At 41.4% G+C, this 21,244-nt stretch overlaps 1 protein-coding gene across 1 annotated transcript in view; it reads left to right on the top strand.

The window, feature by feature from the left end:
• The window catches only part of DGKQ (diacylglycerol kinase theta), a 129,600-nt gene that overhangs the window by 6,124 nt on the left and 102,232 nt on the right, over nt 1-21,244 (top strand). Inside the window, exon 2 of the mRNA XM_062599716.1 lies at nt 19,257-19,381. Coding sequence (XP_062455700.1) covers nt 19,257-19,381 — 125 coding nt within the window. The remainder of the gene's footprint in view (nt 1-19,256; nt 19,382-21,244) is intronic.

Raw genomic sequence — 21,244 nt, forward strand, 5'->3', positions numbered from 1 at the left:
TGATCCTCTGCTACTGTTCTGTGTGCAAATACTGTATCCATTCTTGATCTCTGTTTCAATCAACAGTCTCATTCACCCCAGATCTTATTCAAAGGCTGGGGTTGTGCAAAGGCAATCTACCCAATGGAACTTCCTATATAATGTTAATTTAAATGTTTCCAGACTCCAGACACTTCATTTCTGTCAATGAAATCCCACTCACTTTGTTTTTCTAATGCAGCATCTTAGCTGAGCAAAACTACCGAAAACTCAGGGTATATTATTTGCTAAACAGTAATAACATGCTTGGGTCACCTTCCTCCACCTATTCAGATGCCTCCAGCATAGCCATATTTAGTTTAATGGTGCTTTCCACATATATCAATGCTAAGCCTTTTTAAAGATGTTTAATTCCTAATAGCACTTAGTATTGGTCTGATGCAGCTCTCATTGTAATTTTTTCTTTCAAGAGAGGTTATAACTGTTTGTAAGAGGGTAATAACTCAAAATGTCTATTCCACACTAGAATCCCATCTGAATAATCTTGTTTCATGCTAAAAATTGCACTGGCAGTATTTAGTCCATTTGCAAAGAAACCTTAGCTAAGTTGCAGAACCTTAGTTCTGGAGTAAATGTTCACATGAAAGTTAATGGAAGAATATCTGCTGCACTTTAAAATCACTTTCTGTTGTTTCACATTAGCTTTGTCTTTTGGCTGCACCCTTAGGCAAATGGCAAACTGCCTGAAAATCCTAGCCAGCAGAAATCTATCTTCTCAACCTTAACATAATGTTAACGCTGTGACAGGAGGTATTGAAGACTTTTGATTCATATGGAATTAATTTAGGGTTAAATTGCCACACTTTAGTGACTATTGAGTGTTTCTTTGATCTTTGAAACACTTACTATGAATAATTGTAGTGGAGCATTGAAATATTTGCTGGTAATTTGAACCACCTAAATTTTCAGAAATAAGTGTAGGTGATTTTATATTTTAAAGTGTCCTGGGCAGGCATCTGGAAGGAAAAGAACCTTCCAAGAAGAAGTAGTATGCTGTTTTATTTTAAAAAGAAGACAATTATTCTACTTGTTTATTGAAGATTGGAGTGTAGCTTAAGTGCTTTGGAATATGATCATGAAAAAAGTTTAGGAAAACCAAGAAGATGTAATTTTGAAGTGAAACATTTTACTCTCATGTATAGGTTATACCTCTCTTGGTAGATTCTTTATTTAGACTAAAGTAACTCAACTTACAGAGCAATATTCTATCACCCTTACTGGTGTTACTAGGGTGTGACTCCCAACAAATCCCAAGTGGCTGCAATGGTACCCTCCAGAGAATGAAATATTTGAGTTTGAGTCCTACTTACAGAAGTATTCAAAATGAATTGAATTCATTAGTGGCTGAGCAGCCTCAGGGGAAGAGGCTGGTAGGAGAAGCTGGGAGTCTGTTAATGTTGTGCCAGAAGCAGTGTCTTGGGCCACTGGGTTGCTAATTCATGGGTTGAAAGGAGATGGCTCTGCTCTGGTGATCCCAAAGGGAAAATAAGGCTGGACTCCAGTGCTCAAACCTACCTGACACCAGTGGATGGTCTGTGGTGGGAAGTCATGAGGTTTGGGGAGTTACTGGAAAACTCCTTGTGCTGAAACTTGCTGGTGGGTCTCCATGATGGGGCTGGGAGGCCACGCTTGCCCCAAAGGCAGCTATCACTCTAGCTCAGATGCTGCAGGCAACACATGGCTGACTCCCTGGCTCTTGGGCTTCAGCTTGTCAGTTCTCACTTGGACTTTTGCCTCTTGGCTTTTCCTCTGGCCTTGCATTTCCACTTCTTGTCTAACAACCTCTCCAGTTCTCCAGAGAAAGCAGTGCTGGGAGGAAGAAAGACACCTCCTACAGCCAACCACGCTGCAAAGCTGACTATGCAGGCTTTGGAGGGAGTTATCTTTACTGTTTTACTTCCCTGTACAAAAAGCACCCTACTTTTGAGTGCCAGATCAATCACTGCCAGTCAGCCTATCTCTGGCCTTTATCCACCAGTACTGCTTGAAAGAAGCATTTTCTGCAAGGACAACAACAATCTCTTAACTATCCTGCATTAAAACCCAAGCCCTGCTTGGCTTAGGCCTCAGTGCCCCAGGGATTGGGGTGCTGGAGCTATGTCAAAGCAGGAGTGACCCCTGGCAAATTTAGAGAAGTCCACCTGGGTCAAGTTGAGTACCACTGCCACCTTGTCTTTCCCATGCAGTCCTCAGGGAAGTAATACCATTGCCTGAATCATTGGCTGTCCTTGCATGCCTTGCAGGAAGACAGTCCTGTCTTGAACAGCTCTGTACTTGTGTTGTTGCAAGCTTGCAATACAACTCAGGAGGACTGAAGGCCCGAGGAGGCCAATGAAGCTGAAAAAAATATGAATAACAGTTTGGCAACTGGAAAACGACCCACTCTTGTTTCTTTAAGAGATGGGTCTAGTTTGTCTAGTCCTCTGAGCCAAGTGCCCTCCTGGCTCTGCCAGAAGTTACACATGGCAGGAACTTATGTGGACTCTTCTGTGTGTGATATTCTGGAGCTGAGGAACTGAGGTCTGTCTGACTTCTGCTCTACTAGCTCTGGCACAATTGCTTCAGCTAGTGTTCTGGTAAAAGGGACGGAAATGACTGAGATTTTGTGGTGGCAAGTTTCAGTTGCTCTGCTAGCACTGAAAAGATTTTATTTCTATGGACAGAGTTATTTCTGTTAACAGCCAATACTCTTGCTGGAGATTATCTGATGGCTCAGGGTTTTGCCTGACAGCTCTCTGCAATTTTCTTATGTGTGCTGCAGCAAGGTCCACACTACACCTAAAAGACCTGAGGAGCCCCTTGGGAAGCCACTCTGGTGGCTGAGCCCTGGGAACACCTGGGGATTACTGAGCCTGGAGCACAGAGGTACAGTCCATACCAGGTCCACCATTTCATCAGCCATGAACCAGGACAGACTGCCCAAGCAACAAGAACTGTGAATGCGTCTGCAGCAACCCAGATGGGATGGTCATGTCTGTTAACACAATAAGGAGCAGGATACTGTGGTTGTGCAACTGAGATAAAAACTTGTCATAAGGCTTAGTAGTTGTAACATTGCTCATGGGAACACACTACGCTCATGAGAACAGATGGAAGACAGTGAGCAGAAAAGCTATCCTCCTCTTTCAGTTGAGACTGTTCTCAGAAGACACTTTCCAGCATTTCAGCTCAAACTGAACTTCAGCCATGCATATTTTTGCCACCAGAAGGAGACATTTCCTGCTAGTGCAAGTGATGCACTGGGATATAATGAAGTGGAATCGTATTGTTATATTGAACCTCAAATATACACTAAGCACTTGGGATTTCTCTCCAGATTTGACAGCAACATGAAGCACTCAGAGCAGATAATCAAAAGACACAAGCCAGAGAGGCTTCACTGAAGCACAAAGTGCAAATTTTATGTCTAAAAACTGAATTAGAAGTTTACAGTACAAGCACTCTTCAGCAGGGACTGAAGATTTTGCATTAAGTGTCTAGCAGGAATAAGAAGTCAATATAGATGAATTATTCCGTAATAAGATACTAGAAATAACATATTTCACAGTATGTCCACAAAGTATTTTCAGAATCTCCAAATATTTAATTTTCCTGGGTGTTAGTAGACTTTTTGTACTGCTCTTGAGCAAAGTTTCTATTGTAATCTGTGAATGCCAGGTAGACCTTTTCAGCTATACAACAGAGCACACAAGCAGGTTTGAATTGCCTTATTTACAGCATAGACTGTAAGATTCCCACTCTTCAAAAAGCCTGTGCTGAGGCTACACCTTGTAACTGCAAAGCTTTGTCTGCATAAAAAAAATGACAGAGCAAGTTAATACTGCTGTTTGGGGAAAACAGGGAGCTGCTCTAATACTGAAGTTGGATCTAACTTTGAGGCTGGCTTTCTTCTGAGCAGAGCGTGGGACTTCCAGAGGTCTGTCCTACCCTACATTGTTAAATTGAATAAATACAAAGTGAACTCTTTTAACTAGTAATAACATATACCTTTTTCTGAGTCAACCCTGGATTATACAGAAGCAATTTTAGTTACAGACATGGTATTACAGACTAGATAAAAGAAAATTGAAATATAATGGTAACCAGGGCCAACAAACAGGGACTCGGCACTTAATAGACCAGGTTTTTATTGTTCACAGATAGAGATAAGCTTCTGTTTCTGCTTGTGTTTTCCTGATAATGGGGCACAGCACCTGCCACGTCAATGGTTTGCTGGTTAAGGAGCACTGGCTCCTGTCCAGCTGTTGCAGAGATCAGTGATCCAGCTCCAGAGCAAGCAGGAGCCTGGCCATTAGCACTGCATGGAAGGGGAGGCCAAGGGGGGGGGGGGGCTGTAATACTGCTGGAGACATGTGGGACGGCAGCAGGCCACCTGGCACCAGCATGCCAGGAGGACTCAGGCGTCCCAGTGTGAGGTTGTAGGCAGTATCTGCTGCTTCTCCCCCTGAACAGGCTGGGGCAGCAGTGGCCTCACCATAGGGAGGGCACTGTCTGGATGAGGTGCAGAGCCACCTGATGCAGAAGTCACAGGAGGAGGCCAGCAGACTGCATAGCATCAAGTAGGATGAAGAGGAGAGCAATGGGATTCTCATAACAAGACAAGACCCTGAGCCCAGGCCTGCATGGGAGGTGGGACAGCTAAAGGTTTAACCTCGTGGTAGGTTGAGACTCCAGGATGGAGATGACTGAAAACTTGTGACTTCCAGAAAGAGAAAAATACCTTCTTCTGCACAAGCAGATGTGCACTGAGGGCAAAGGTACAAAACCCTAGCAACAAGTGAGAAGAAGTGAGATCTGTCAGGAAAGGCATGAGAGCCACCTGAGCCTGAAACACATGTCCCCATCTCCCACCAACAGGAAAGGGTGAGCGATGGCAGTTGCAAACTCTACTGACTAGTTTGCTGTCTCAGGAGGTTTGCAGCTGGCCAGGGGCTCAGATCTGTGATGATTTTCCAGCCCTTAGATGATCACCAATTGTTGTTGATCGCCAATGAATGTTCATCCACATGTGCAGAAGTGACATTGCCGAAAGAGCATCTTGAGAGGGACTGTAGAGCTCTGACATCCAGGATGAAAGAGCACCAGTGGTGTCTTCTTAGACCCTAGTGATAAATGGAAAAGGCTTGAGCAGGAGTGGATGCATGATGTGGGAGAACACGCTCAGTTGGATTCAAGGGGAAGTTAGGCTTTATGAAATGGTATTTTCTGCAATCAGGATTTCTGTGATGCATGATTTAGCTATCTCAAAGTATAGAAGCAGAGGCTGCAATGTAGCTTTAACAGCTTCAAACTTCTTAGGCTTCAATGTGTACCAAGGCACACGTGTTATCAAGTCAGTAATGCACTATTTTTTGTCATAGAGGGTTATACTTATTATCCGTTAACACTGAAAGTTTTTACCTGCTGCTACCAGCCATACAGCAGCCTGTAATAAATCTGTCTGTGTTATGTTTGACCTGAGTTTTGTTCTTAATGGTAGTGGTGGTGCAGGTGGCAATGGCAGTATTGAGTAGATCAGAACAATGCCTTTTCAGAAAAGATACCCTGCTATGTGTCTCCTGTATTTCCTACTAAGGACCAAGAAGTTAAGCATTCAAAAATAGTATTTGGTACTAAACTGCAGAAACATTCCAAGTCTGAAACTTAGTCTATCTAAACTTACTTGTGAGCTCAGTTTCTCTCCTGCCACTATTTTTTAACTAAAATGTGTATTGAGGGGTTCACTGAAGATCCTGGAACATGGTATGTGAAAAGGGTGAAGAAGAGAATCTTGGTCTGCTTAAAAATGGTCTATTTCAGTTATGTAATGGCTGAATCTGTGAGGAGTATCAAAGTCTTTAAATCAAAACAAGAATGAATTTACAACACAGTCTACACTGAAGTTGGAGAGTTTAGGGTGTTTTATAGTTTTTTAAAAAAGCCCCTTACCCGCTTCACACTAGGTCTCAGAAAGATTACATTCAGAGCAAAATTTTTTTATGTTCTGGTTTCTAATGTATTCATAGTGTTAACTCTCCAACACTTATCAAACAGAAACTGCAAGCTGTTATTTCATATGTGGGTGTTTCTGCACATTCTGCAGTTCAAAATGCACTGAGTTAGCTGCTCCGTTCATCAGAGTTGCTTACATGTTCCCTAGATCCAGAGACAAAAACATATTAAAAAAATTCAACTATGAATCCTTTACAGTAAATAAGCCTTTTCGTTTTTTCTCCCCCCCCCCCCCCCCAAGAGTGATTTCTTAACTCTCAGCAAAATCCTTATGTTCTTTGTCAGGAAGTCATTTGTGTTAATTTGTAATCCAAATAGAGACAGAAATAAGTTATTAAATGTCAAAATAAGCGTATTTGGAGTGCAAATACCTTGCATTTCACATCATCACATTTCCTAGGGAACTGGACATGAAGCTTCAGCCTCTTGACCTTTCTATATTGTTACACCTTTTTCTTTCAACTCTGATATGGCTTATTTTTTTAGAAGTCTCAACTTTTTTAGCAGTAGCAAGAAGTGCAAATGCTAAAATACTGTATGAGTTCTGTAGTTCTGTCTGCCTGTGATAAGTGGCTCAACTTTTTCTTTAGACTCTTAATACTTACAGTGATTTTAAAATAAAACTATCTTAATGGTGGTTGTCTCTGTAGCTTTCCTTCTGCCACAGAAAATGAACGCATTTCAAGTGAAGCAAATGGCATTTTCTTCTATTCTAAACCTCTGCACCCATGTGGACATGGTATATTTTATGAGGTACATACCTCGTAATTCATTTTCTTGCATTCAAGAGGGTAGACATTTTAATTCAAATTTTCACTTTCAAGCTTCTGTAGTCTCATGCATTATTTATTTTAACCTTTATCTACAAAGGTGTTATCTATTCATCTGACTATATAATATAAAGAATCAAATCAAGTACCAAAAGGTATACCAGCTGTATTACTGGCATAGCTTGAAACTAAGACAGAACCTAGCTGGAAGGTTTTTCTGCTCCTTTTCATTTCTGTGGCCAGGGTGCTGAAGTCCCCCTTTGCTGTTATGTATTATAGTAGAAGACTCTGGTTGCAAGGGGGTCTGTCAGGTTCTTTGTACCCACGTGGCCAAAACCTGCCAACCAACATGCCCTTCTGTACCCAGGGGAGTACTATGGACAACTCTGGTTACTGACTTCTACTCTGTAACCATTAGCAGGCAGCAGGGAATAACCTTTCTGAAAAGGCCTCCTGAATTCAGACCCACTAAACTGAGCCTGGTGCACACAACCAAACCGTATGCTCCTAGGACATACTTGCAAATTGGGAACTAGCGAGATTTGCTCCTTGACGTGCTTGAGTAATAGTTTTGATTTTTGGTTTCACAGAATTGGAAGAATTGCTGCTCTGCACAAGCTTCTCAAGTAGCACAAGGAGGGAAACTGCACTGACAGGAGAGAGGCACACAGCAGTGTAACCTGCAGTTATATACTTTATATACAAGTCAAAAGTGGAAGGTTATTTTGATTGTTAACTATTTCTCTGAGGTTAAACTTTACTGACCTATCTATATTTTTTTTTCTGTGATGTATTACAACAGGAAGTAGCCATCAGTTGAAAGAGTCCGTGGAAACAGCAGGGAAACTTAAAACTTTGTGAGAATTAAACTTAGGTGCTAGGTATTTAGTATTGTGGACTGTCTGTTGTGTTGCTGATACTGAATGTATGCATCCCTGATTGCAAGTTAATTACATGCCATTAATAAATCAACAAATCACTTTGATCCTTATTTAGTTTAAATTATGTAGGTTGAACAGTATTTCCCTGCAACATGCTATTGGCAGAAAATACAGGCAATCTGTTGAACTAACTTGGGCTCAGTAAGAGGTTGGGTAATAACCTTATTCACTTTCTGTCTTCTTGATCGGTAGTTTGGGGAAAAAAAGACTTTTTGTGGTTTTAGGACTTCATGTGCTTCAACAGAATGGCATTGTGGAAGATGGGCATGGCAAAAGGAAAGAAGGAAAACACTCTTAAACTGAGTTCATACTACTTCTCTGATCCAGATTGTGGGAAGAATTGGCTAAAGTAAATGTAAAAATCCACATTCTCATTCCCTGGGACAAGGACCAGATAGAACTGGTGTGGTATGATGGGGGGAAATTGTGTTATGAATTGCTTAAAGCAAGGAATAGTATAAGGAAATTAGTTAATCAGTGTAGGTGTTTGTGTTGACTCTTACTGACTTCATTTAGAGAAGATAGAAAGATATATATAAAATGGGTGGATGAGATTAAGAAGGAATGTGAAGATGACTATGTGAAGATGTTTACAACAGGCTCCTGAGAGTGCTGAAGCTACAGTTGCTCAGCACGCTCAGAAGTTAATGCAGGTGGCAGTGGTGATGGCTGCACAAGTAGCTGAGCACTTTCAGAAGGAAAAAGACAAAAAAAACCAAAAACCTTAAAGCCAGTTGTGAGTGAGGACTAGGATCCAGAAACATATGATGGAGATATCTAAGAGCCAAGTGAGGATAAAGAGTACAATATGGCACCTAGTCAGATCCAAGCAATACCTGTCAAACTGAAAGGTCTATCTGAGGCATGTGTTTGAGCAGACTCATATACTCCCCTTCCCAACAAGCTAAAAGACATTTAAATAATCCTTTCTAAGGAAAAAGAGGAAGTGAGGTTTTGGTTTGAAGGAGAAGCTGAGAGCAGCACCTTCTGAGAGATAGTGTTAGTGTCAGTATAGGGGAAAATACATTGCTGAATCACCCTATGAATGCTGGAATGCAACTACCTTTGGATGTCCAAAACTGAATGGTCACCTTCACTGCCATCTCAAGTAGCAAAAATGGAATGTTGGAATTGGATTACTTTCATGGGAAATAGCAGTGGTGTGGAGGCAGGCAAAAGGAAAATGTGTTTAGGGAAATCCAGTCTCATAATACTGTTTATTTACATTTAGGAGGTATGCCATAAATGCAGAACTTGGATTGGAAGAAAAAAACCTTTAATACCACCACAACTGCAGGTTTTTGTTTGGCAAGAGTAATAAACTGTTCCTTATAGAACTTAATATATTATACAACAGCAATTGAATATGGAAATGCAAGGATTGCCTGCCTCAGGTTCAGATGCAGTGGTGGCAGGAGGCATTGGACTGACTGACTACCTGTAAAGATAAACCATCCTTCTCATCTAAGGCTATAAAACAATGTAGCTCTTGGCTATAGTAGACTAAAAGGTCAAGGTTAACATGATGAGCTTGGAAAATAAAATATGCAGGAAGAAGATAGTTACACTTCTAACAATCTATGAGGTTAGAAACAGTAGTTATCAAATTGTCTGGCCCACAATGGCCTTGAGTCCACAACAGTGCATTGTTACTCCCAACAGATCTGTTACACAACACATTGCAATAATTAGTTTAAGCAATTATGAGGTACATGAGGATAGAAAGTGCCAGTGTCCATAAACACTATGAAAAGTGTGTGACTCCTTTAGATAAATATTGTGACTTTCTGTTGGGTCAGATGTCACCAGAGTTGAAATGATGGAGGAGTGGAAAAGTCACTCCTGTCTAGGAAGTCAGTGCTTCATGACCCATTCCTACAAGATTATCACTCATTTTCCAAGTACTGATGTGCTCATTAAAAAAAAAAAAAAAAAAAAAAAAAAAAATCATAGTCCTTTCTTCCCACTGGCTGCAAAAGCAGGACACATTGAAAGCCCTATCTGCCTTTCAAAGTATTCATCTTTAAAAGTCACAGATCACTCTAAACTATTCTTTTCTACCTCAAAGTAAACCACATCTTAATACAAGCAGTTAGGATAACTCCGTAATTTTAATCTCTTTTCAAGATTTGCTTGCTGTTATCACAAAGAGCAACACATAGATTTGTGTTATGCTTTTGGACTGAATCGACAAAATATATGTTAGAAATGATAAATAGAGCTGGAGAAATATTCTTACTCTTGAGATGGAAAGTTTCATTGAACACTAATACTGTTCCCATGCAAATTGTCTGTTATGTGCAATGTGCTTCATGTGCTCTTATTGCAAACCATTTCTGCTTTGAAAAACAGCAAGTGATTAAAGCCGTCTAAGCAAAAGAATTGCTTCTAATTGCAACTAAGCACATGCCTATCAGGATGCATGATAACCGAAGTGAAGTCAAATCCTATACATTATATGAATATTTTCTTAGATTCTTATACTTACACACTTATACTCCCTAATTATAGAAGAAACTGTTTTAAACTTTGAGAACCTTGGTGACATGGTGCTTCAGGTATATGTTCGAGATTGTGCATGTCTGAAAGAATTTTGGCTTTGTCCTCAAACTTGCAGGTCTGTAACTCTGACAATTTTAGAAGACTGTGAACTTGATCTCCATGACGCTCTAGAAAGGATGAGGGTTTTGTCTCAGAATTGTGATGTGCTCTGACATTATTTCTAGGTGAACTTTTAATTGGATCTTGATTACAGATCTTATAAGGCTAAAGTCTCAGAATTCTGATATTTTCAAGTGAATGCCTCCCCATTTCTAGAACATCTGGTTTTGTACAATACACATCTCTTGGAGGATGTGGAAAGTGTATTTATTTGGAGAGAACAAAAGTAGAATGTGATATGATGCTTCAAGTCACTGCTGAGATTTTTTGAGTAAGCTGGGCAGTGTTTACTGAATTTCCATTCATGTTTTTTTGCCTAAGTCCTCCCTATGTACATTCTTTGCAGATGACGTAGTGCTTTTGAAATTATTTTCATGAATTTAACTAGGACTTTTTTCCAATAAATCAAGTGTATAGATTTTTTATCTATTTGTCCTTGTCTTTTTGAGACATGTGCATTTGCGAAATGAAAGTAATATAAAGAAAACTCAACACCCTTCTAAAATTATTTGGCTAAAAGAAGTTTGTCAGGTTTCTATAGTCTGCAAAGAAAAGGTGCAAAAGAAATTACTGCCTCTGAAGTCCTTGGTGGGATTTGCAGCCATTTCATAACTATATGGCAATGACCATATAGCTATCTTACTTTAGTTCACTTAGATGCTGTAACCTCATCCAGTGCTCCTCAAACAAAATACATTGTAATTTTTACCTTGGTTTTCTTCCTTGTAAACAGTCCATGGTGCATGTAGAGAAAAATGAGAAGCAAGAGCGGAAGATAAAAAGCAAACACAGTTATAAAAAACATTATCACCCTTATATTTTGTTGTCTTTTCCCGTAACTTTAATTCTCACAAATTTTTAAGTTTCCCTGCTGTTTCCACGGACTCTTTCAACTGATGGCTACTTGCCTGTTGTAATAGATTACAGGAGAAAAAAAAAACTATAGATAGGTCAGTAAAATTTAACTTCAGAGAAATAGTTAACAATCAAAATAACCTTCCATTTTTGACTTATATATAAAGTATTTATATTGAAGTAATATGCAAAATATGGCCATTTTATAGTGTCAGTATTGCATCTGTTGCACTTCTGTGTTTTCTGAATGCCTGATGCATCTTTTCAGCTGATGTATTGAATCTCCCTGAGGCAGCAACCAACTGCACTGCAATAAGCACAGTGGGGTTAAAGATTAAAAGGAGTAACATGATGGTAGTGTTTTGGAGTCTCTCCTCAATGCACATGTTTGTGTTTAATACAGCTCTTAGTTAATATATATTTTTCGCCTTAATTTGTCACCATTCTCAATTAGTGCTGTTCCAAAATTAACATCGTAATAGAAGAGCTCACCAGCAGCATGGATAAGCAGTGGCATATCCATTATTATACAGTTAGTGTATACTGTATGTATAGTATGTTTCTCTATAGTTAGTGAGTCAAAGTACTGAACCAGTCTGGGAGTTACAGAGCCTCAGATGCAATGTATGTGAGCAGCTATCAGGGGCTGATGGCCCATATCCAAAGGCTGAGGAGGACAAATCATATTTGCAGAATAGATTGTTCCTATGAATTTATTGAAACAACATCTCTGTAAGTATGAGACGAAGCAAAAGCAATTAGTCTTTGCTTTTAGTAAATATATCACTGCCACAAAAATAACAGGGATTTCTATAATCCTCTGCCATGAAGATTTAACACAATATGTAATGAAAATATATTGTACCACAATAATGGAGTTGTTTGATTCTCAAACTCCTAGTTAAAAAAAAATAAAAAAAAAAATAAAATAACCAGGAGAACCAGCTTCTTGTTTTCTTTCCCAATATTGAGTAAGTGTTGGCTGTATTTCAGCAACAGCAACATTATTCTTCCCTAGTATTTACTTTTTCTTCAGAAAATATCACACAAGGGAGGGAGGGAAGCTTTGATTCTTCTGTAAACAATTGTAAAAGGCACCAATTTAGATTTATTAGAGACACCTGCATGGTGAAACAGAACCAGCTATCAGTCTCTAGAAAATAAATCTTGAATGCTTAACATGATACACTGTTATGTGGAACATGTTAAATTGATATGCACTTAGAACTGTAACAAAATACTGTTTCAGTTATTTAAGACACCTTTAAAAGCATTTCAAACAACCAGTCTTTAACAATTGTTTTTTCTCTTGAATTTCAAGCTCAGATAAGGAGGTGCTGTCTCATGTGGGCTACTGTAACACTTCTGGAATAATAGTAGTTCAGTTTTGTTACAGTAATAACCAAGATCAGGTGAACTCAACAGGAGCAAACTAAACTTGAAATACATGTCATGTAGAAAATAAAATTAGAAAGCAGTGATGGCTTGGGACAAAAAATAACTTGCAGTACAACATCCCTGGCAAAACTCTTTTTCCTAGTGAGGAATGAAAGCTGCTAGACCTGCCTATGATTAAGAAGGCTAACAGCGATAACAAAGGTGGAGAAGAGATATTTAAGAAATATTTGAGAAATATTTGAGATTTGCATGTCTAAACAGCACTGTACTAGAGAATCCCCATGAAGGACAAGGTCATTTCACTGTTTCAGTCTGGGACTTAGCGTGAGAACCCACCAGCTTGATCTGGATGATGTGAATTAACAGATTGGATTAATGAAAGGGGTAGGGAAAAGGGGGTGGGAATGAAAAAAAAAAAGAGGGCTGCAAGAACCAGAATCGGATCTGGCATGTTATTCACTGGAAAAGCACAGAGACTCCAGCAACTAGGGGAGAAAGCTCTAAATAAAAACTAATGCTACTAAGGTTTGTAACCCTGGAGGGCAATCTTGCTTCAGGTGGTGGGAGTGACCTAGTTTGGCAGCTGAGAGGGAATACATTTTCATATTCCTGGAATTCAAGCATGCACTTAGACCTTTGCTAACCTGATCAACTAAACAAAAGCCAGCAACCCACCAGCCAGTCTGAAATTGAAAAAAAAAAAAGGATATGGTAGATAACAGAGTATTTCTCATGGTGGGTAAAAGTCTCTTTGACCTTGCAGTATCATTACAACAGAAGGGAAAAATAGATACACTGTGTGTGAACTATTTTGCTTTTGTTTTAGAATGGGGTTTTTTTAAGGAAAAAAAATGCTTTTCCCTCAGTCATTGCATAAGTGAAACTAAACAGAAAGAGAAATAAACATGGTGAGTTTTTATATCTGCTACAACAACTACACTAGACAGAGTACTAGGGAATAATCTCGCCAGCACACAGCGCAAAGCCAGCTCTTGATTGTAATTAGAAATAAAAATTATGACTCTATTTGGATTATTTATTGTCAGTTCTTTGTAGCTTGCTTAAACATCAGTCATTTCATCAAAGAGTTGTGTAACTGTATTCCATTGTACTGAGTGGCAAGAAAGCTAGTACTGAAATAAATAGAAATATGATACAATATTGATAGCACATCAGACTCATCTAATCCTACAGTAAAATAGAGGTAATGTGCCAGAACTTGTACTTACCAAACTCAATTATTTCAAATACTTTCTATCCATCAAAGTATAGAGTTCATACAGAGTACAAGGAGATTACAGAAGGATACAAATATGCAAATAATTCAGAAGATCAAGGCATAAAACTTGCTTCATTTATAGAATACACCTCTACCAATCAAGAAAACTTGGAAAAATTAGGATTCTGCTGTATTGCCTGTCCTACAGCTGTGTCACTTGAGCTTAATGAGGTTTTAGCATACCATGTACTGCAAAATATTTTACCTAATACAGAGCATAAAATTATTTAATCGATATTTTCAGGGGAATCACATTTGAGATCTTTTTCTAATCTTGCGAAGACATAGAAAATGGATGCTTTTAGAATTTTATGTCTTTATTTGTGTGTGGCACTTCTTTATTTTAAAAAAAGGTGTATCTAAGAACTGGTATGCTTGTGTTTGCTCCCTCTATCAGTTACCCAGCCATGGAGCAACAATTCCTACATGAGTAAAAAAAAACCCTTAAATTTACTGCATCTTGGAGGGTGAGATAGATCTTCTGAAATAGTCCATTGAAACACAATGGATGACTTATCATTTAGAATATATGCATATGTGTGTGTTTGTGTGTGATTGTGACAAAGACTGGAAGAGCCACAGAGGAATATTTGATGCAGACAATCATCTCACCTCTTTCAGGTCTAGATTCCATGACTGAACCATAAATGTAGAAATTCTTCATCTATTCATGCATATCTGTAGTCTATACTAGAGTATGTGGGAAAACTGTTTCTGAATAGAGGGCTTCCTGGAATTCCACAATATCCATGTAAACTGGAGAAGTTCCAGGAGGATTATCCATGGGAATATAGGAATTTTTACAGTTAATCAGGAATTCTCTTTTCCCTGCAATGTACTTTGCTGTTAATGTCACTGGATTATCTGAAACCAGTCCCAAAGCAAATATGAATGTAAAATTGACTGCTGAAGGGAATCACTGTTTTCCTGGAGATTACAATTTCTGCAAATGCCCTAACCCAGCAGCCTAACTAGTTTTATCAGTGAGCTGCCAGCCAGAAACACAATGCTGTTTAAAAGCAGTGATAATTGTGTCCCGGCAGAGCTGTAGGAGACAAACAGTACTTCTCTTACCTCCTATAAATAGGTCTCCACTTTATGCCACTGGGACTGGGACTATAACTGTGACCTTGACCAGTAACAGCAATTTTGCATGCTCTGCTATGACTCAGCCACCTGAGACAGACAGTTTCTGTGGTCTAGCTAGGTTTCTGTTTTGGACAGTTTTGAAACAGACTGCTTTTACTCTTTTAGCTGCACAGACTTCTGCCTTTGTGAAACTGTGGACAGTTATGTGTGTTGCATCTGACTCCACCCTCTCTGGCTTGGGCAAAATGCTGCTGCTGCTTCAAAAACAGTTTAACTAGCACTTTGCATAAAGATACACCAGGATATGCCCTGCTTATAAAGGCACCTTGGTAGTCAAAAAAGCTAAAGCGCTGCTTCCAGCTAACTTATCATTCTTCCGTTTTTGGATAACGAGCCCGCCTGCAGACATACAGGTGTAGAAGCCGTGTCATTAGGTTGACTAACTCTCAGTCAGGAGCTGATATCAAATCCTTCTAGTGAGCTAGGAGATCTACAATCTTGGCAGCTCTGGACTTCACTTTTCTCCACTGTCTAGGACTGCATGCTTGCAATACATATGAAATGGAAAGAACGATTACTCCTGAACTGCTGTCATTCCCTGGGGCCGCTTGCAGCAAAGATGGATATAGATATGCTGAAGACAGTCAGCAGACAGTTTAGCAAGAAGCTGTTGTTTTGTCTGGTTAAACTAGTTGCTTAAGGAAGGAAAGCTTTTGCAAGACACTTTTGGAGGATCTCTGCCAGCAAAACATACATATAGGCAGTATATGCTCCTGTATTGCTTGCAGCATATAAATGGTATGTGGAGAGTTTGACAGTAAATAATAGCCAAAATCTTACATGTTTATTTACACCTTAATAATAAAAATTAGCATAGGTAACTGCTTATAAGGAAACCCTGTGATTACCTTACAGTGGAAGATAATGCAATACTGTACTTGAATTAATTGTTCACTGAATGCATTTTCACATCAGTGTAAGAAAGAGGATGCATTAGTTACTTCCTCAGGGTTTTAAAACAATGCCAACTTCTGATGCCCTCAAAAAAGCAATTCAGTATAATTCCCTCTAACTATAGGAAAGAGCTGTTTGCAGGAGTTTCAGCTTTTCAACTTAAGAGGCCTCTCTAAAGAGAGGAAAGGGACTATTCCATGCGAAGGAAGGCTAAAATGTTAAATATTATTTTTAAATAACATTAAAATGTTTAAAATGTTAAAGATGTCAGTCTGTGTGGAAAAAAAAAGGCTGGACAGACAATGGAACAGGCAAGAAACAAAGCAAGAAGCTTCATAGACAAGTTCTTGAGGAAAAGGGGAGAAGTCTCTCTAGCTAGGTGAGAATACCTGAGCTAAACACATATAGTTTCTCTTCCTGAACACTGAGGTCAGTCCCCAAGAAGGAATCTGACACACAGGACTGAAATCCATGTAAATAAGTGCTGGTATTTCTAATCTAATTGCAACCATGGGTATAAATCTTGGAATTGCTACTGAAGATTAACTTCCTGATATAGTTAAACTAAGCTTGGTTTAAAGCACTGAAGTACATATGTGAGAGCACTGACAAGCAAACAGGAGGGCAGACTGATTTTGTCAGTCCTAATTTCCATTTCTCAGTGTTCTTGGAATTTAAATGTACTTGTATTCTCTCTGAATTCAGGTGGTCTGTGTGATGGTCTAAACTCTGAGCAGGTGCAAAATAGATAAAGTTCAAGGATCCTTATGTCAGTTCACACCAGCTGACAATACAGCCCATTTGTTAAAAACAGATAGTATTTGTATGTGTGTTGATTCTGAAATAGTTGAGTGTCACATTTTGAATCATAGGATCATGGGATAATTCAGGTTGGAAGGGACTTCAGAAGCTTACCCAGTCCAACCTACTCCAAGGTCATCTGTGAGGTCAGACCAGGCTGCTCGGGGCTTTATTCTGTTGGAAACCTCACAGGATGGAGAGACCACAGACTCTCCGGGCAACCTGCTGCACTGCTTGACTGTCCTCTGGGTGAAAAAGTTTCTCTCTATATACGGTCTTTATGTCTCTTGTTTGAGATGATACTCATTGTTTCTTTTCCCCCTACTGCACACCACCAGAAAGACCCTCACTCTGTCTTCTCAGTAAACAGTTGGGGGCTGCTATGAGATCCCCCTTCTTCAGGCTGAATGAGTCCCAGTCCCTCAGCCTCTCCTCACAGGAGGAGGGCTCTAGTCCCTGACCATCTTGATGGCCCTCCACTGAACTTGCTCCAGCTTGTCAATGATTTTCTTGCAGTGGAGGCCAAAACTGGATGCAGTACTCCTGATGTGGTCTAACAGATACTGAGCAGAGGGGGATAATTCCTCCATTTGTGGGCTGTTCTCCTGTTCAAACAGCCCTGGATGCCTTGGGCCCTGGTTGCTGCCATGGCTCACACACAGCTTGCTGTCAATTAGGGTATCAAGGACCTTTTCCACAGAGCTGCTCCTTCACTAGTTAGGCTTCAGTCAGTATCATTGCAAGGGCTTCTTCCTTCAAGGGGCAGGAGTAGCCATTTGTCCTTGCTGAATTTCATGAGGTTCCTGCTGGCCTGTTCCTCCAGCCTGCCCAAGTCTCTCTGCATATCAGCCCTGTACTCAAGTTTATTGACTCTTCTGTATAACTTGGTGTCATCTGTAAACTTGGCAAAAGTGTGCTCTGTTGCCTTCTTCATGTCATTAAATGGGACATGTCCCAGGAGACACTCCTGCAGTCCTCTGTTCGTTACTAGCCTCCAGACAGAGTTCACATATGGCCCATTAACCACTACCCTCTGAGCCTGACCACCCAAACTGCTTTTTATCTGTCTTGTTGTCTACCCATCTGAACCAGAATACCCCAACTTGGATACAAGAATATTGTGGGAGTGTTGAAAGCTTTGCTAAAGTCAAGGTAAACAGCATCCACTGCTCTTCTCCTGTACACAAAACTAGTTTTTCTAGGCAATTGAGTTGGTCAGGCATCATTTACTCTTGGCAAATCCCTACTGTTCTATTCTATTTCTGATCACCTTCTCCTCCATGTGCCCAGAAATGTGTTCCAAGAGGTTTCACTCTATCAAAGTGAGGCAGACCAACCTGTACTTCCCTGGATTGTCCTTTTGGTCTTTTTGGAGATGGGAGCTGTCATTATGGGCTTCAGTGCCTTCACTGTATTCAGAGGACACATATGTCTTCAAGGGAAACGGTTTGTCAACCTCTTGTGTTCTTGGGATTCCATAAAGCTCTACAGTATCTTAACTATGTTTGCTAAACCATGCTTGTAGGAGCAATTAGAAGCATCTCAGAGCTTTAACATGTGACAGTGACTGCCTCCCCTGACCACTTCAAAAGACATACAACACTTTCTTCAATCTCTAAGCTCTTTCTACTGTTTCTCTTAGAAGTGATCAAATCCCTCTTGTATCTGATCATAAATACATTCATTATTAATAATACAGAAGGGAGTTATACAGATGAGTGTTACAAAGTAAGGTTAGTACAAACTAGAAAAGGCTGAAAATGTTTAATTTACTGTTTGTCAGGTAGCAGGATGATCTATTAAATCTTTAACCAAAATACAAATAAATAATACTCAAGGGCAAAAAACATAACTTAATCTTTTTCTTTACTGCAATGGAAGTAGCTGGACACTGTTTGGAGCAGTTCAGTGGAGACTGTCACCTCCTACGTAGCTGATGCTGAGGACAGAACCAGAGGAGGAGAGCGTTCAAAACTGGGAAAAGGGGGAGAGTGAACACAGAAGGAGAAATGGGCAGCAAGACAGAGCAGAGACTGCGAGGCAGAGATATTTATCTTCCCCCATATCTGTGTCGGGGAGGAGTAAGGAGACCTCATCGAAAGAAGGAAACTCACGCGACGCAGTCTCTTTTTCTTTCGGGCAGGGTATTTTGGGGGCGTGGCCGGGGGCGTGGCCGGGGGCGTGGCCAAGCCCGGGAGGGGAGGGGCCCGCAGTGGCTGCTGCGCCCCGGCACGGCCGCCAGGTGGCAGCGCGACGCCTCCCGGCCGCGGCGCCGGCACCGCCCCCGGCGCCGCCCCCCGCCGCCCTCGGCCGCCTGCGCGGGCGGGCGCCAGCGGCGGCGGCGCCGCGAGGAGCCGGCATGGCGGACGGGGCGCGCTCGCTGCGCGGCACCGGCGGCACCGGCGGCACCGGCGGCACCGGCACCGGCACCGGCGGCGGCGGCAGTCCGGCCTCCAGCCCGCTGTTGGGCGGGCGGAGCCGCGCGGCGCCGGCGGTGCCGGTGCCGCCGGGGCACAGCTTCCGCAGGGTGACCCTCACCAAGCCCACCTTCTGCCACGGCTGCACCGACTTCATCTGGGGGCTGGCCGGGTACCAGTGCGACGGTGAGCGGCGACCCCCTCCCCCCTCCCCGTATCGCGATTCCCCGCTCTGTCGCGACCCCACGCTCTGTCGCGACCCCACGCTCTGTCGCGACCCCCGTGGTATCGCGACCTTCCTCCATGTCGCGCCCCCGCCATATCGTACCCCGCGATATCGCCCTCCCCTGCTTCCCCGCCGCGCGATATTTCCGCTGCCCCCACGCCGCCGTGGAACTGCTGCTCTGGTGTTCAGCACCGACGGGGCTGCGGCGTGGGGGGCGGCTGGGCCCGGGGGTCTCCCCGGGTTACGCCGCTGTGCACAGCTTTATTGCGATCGCCGTCAACTGGGCTGGCGACTCTGAGGGGTTTCCTTCTTTTTTTCTTTTTTTTCTTTTTTCTGTCTTTCTTTTTTTTTTTTTTTTTTGTAAATGACTTTTCTGCTTCTCTTGCCACTTCCTTAGAGGAGGAGCACGCGTGAGGAAGAGCGAGTGGCGTCTGGGCCATAGCGCCGCGGGTTGCTCTCTTGTGTGGCGCCAGCTTTGCTGCACCCCATAGTTTTGCTCTCCAGTGCATTGCAGATTTCCTCAGGCTCCCCGAGGAAGAAGCTGTCTGAATGGCAGGGTTTCCAGATGCGTGCAAGTTCCTGTGTGCGCCCTACACATAATAATAATTAAAAAAGAAACAGAATAAGTGAAGTCTGTGTATGGAATAAAGACAGCCGAGTTCTCACTGGCAGTGCAACTGGTAGTGAAACTGATCTCATGTAGAAATGTCAAGATCTGAAGGAACCTGGGTGTTAGTCAAATAATAATCTGGGAAAGAGCATCATTGTTTTGTGTCTTTGGGGTTTGTATTCCAAGAAGAACCCCCAAAATGACTCCAGGCTTTTTAGATGCAGAAATTCCCATTTCTCTTACTCTAGTTTTGAAGTTGGCTGACAGTCTTTCAGCTCTTCAGCTCTGTTATGGCATAAACATCACCCTGATCCAGCATTTCCAGAATGAAATACAAATGCTGGATCAGGGTGATGTTTATGCCATTAATCTCTGCCTTAGGAACGCAGCTGTAAAGTCCTTTTTTTTCGTTTTGGCAAAGCTGTTTTGACTGAGATATGCATGTTGTGGATGGGGGCAGGACACGCTGTGTCTTGTTTGTGCAGGAGAACCTGGAGAAGTTCCGTCAGCGTCTCAGCAGCAGTCTGAAGGTGCACGTTCTGGACATCCTTTGGTTGGAGTCTGCTCAATTTAACAGAGTATTCTTAGTAGTAGGAGCCAGTAGGGAAGGGTGTGCGACTGCTCCGACTGAGGCTTAGTTTAAAACTAAGGAAATAGACTAACCAGGGAGATAGTCTCCTTGACCCTGGAGTTTTGTTCAGTTCGGCTTTGAAGGAAGTGGATGATCTGAGAGATTCCTCAGAAAGTCTTGATGCTTGCATTTTTTTTCTTTTTTTTTAAAAAACTCCTTTATTCTGACAAGATTGGCTAATAATAAAAACTGCAAGGAGATGAAACCACACTAAAATTTTACTTCTGTTCCAGAGTCAGTTCAAATTTTCAAGACTTTCTTTATTCCTAAGTGTGTTCCTTGGCAGTAGTGAGGCCTTTCAGTGCATAAGCAGATGTGTTTGGTGTTAAGATGCAATGCAACTTGCTGCTTGAGGTACTACTGAGTGCATGTGACTTTGCTGCATTTAAAGCTTAGACTGCATCTGCTAACTCTGAATCTATCTGGGAAACAAGCACAAAGAATGTTAAAAAAAACCATGGAAAAGTATTTGTTATATTGATTGACATAGTGAAAGATGTAACTTATTTGCTGGTCTGAATTTAAAGAATAATCTATTTTGTGCTGAAGGAAACTTATGCTTTTCCCCATGTCCTTCTAACA

Source organism: Rhea pennata, chromosome Z (assembly GCF_028389875.1).
Source record: "Rhea pennata isolate bPtePen1 chromosome Z, bPtePen1.pri, whole genome shotgun sequence".
NCBI lineage: Eukaryota > Metazoa > Chordata > Aves > Rheiformes > Rheidae > Rhea > Rhea pennata.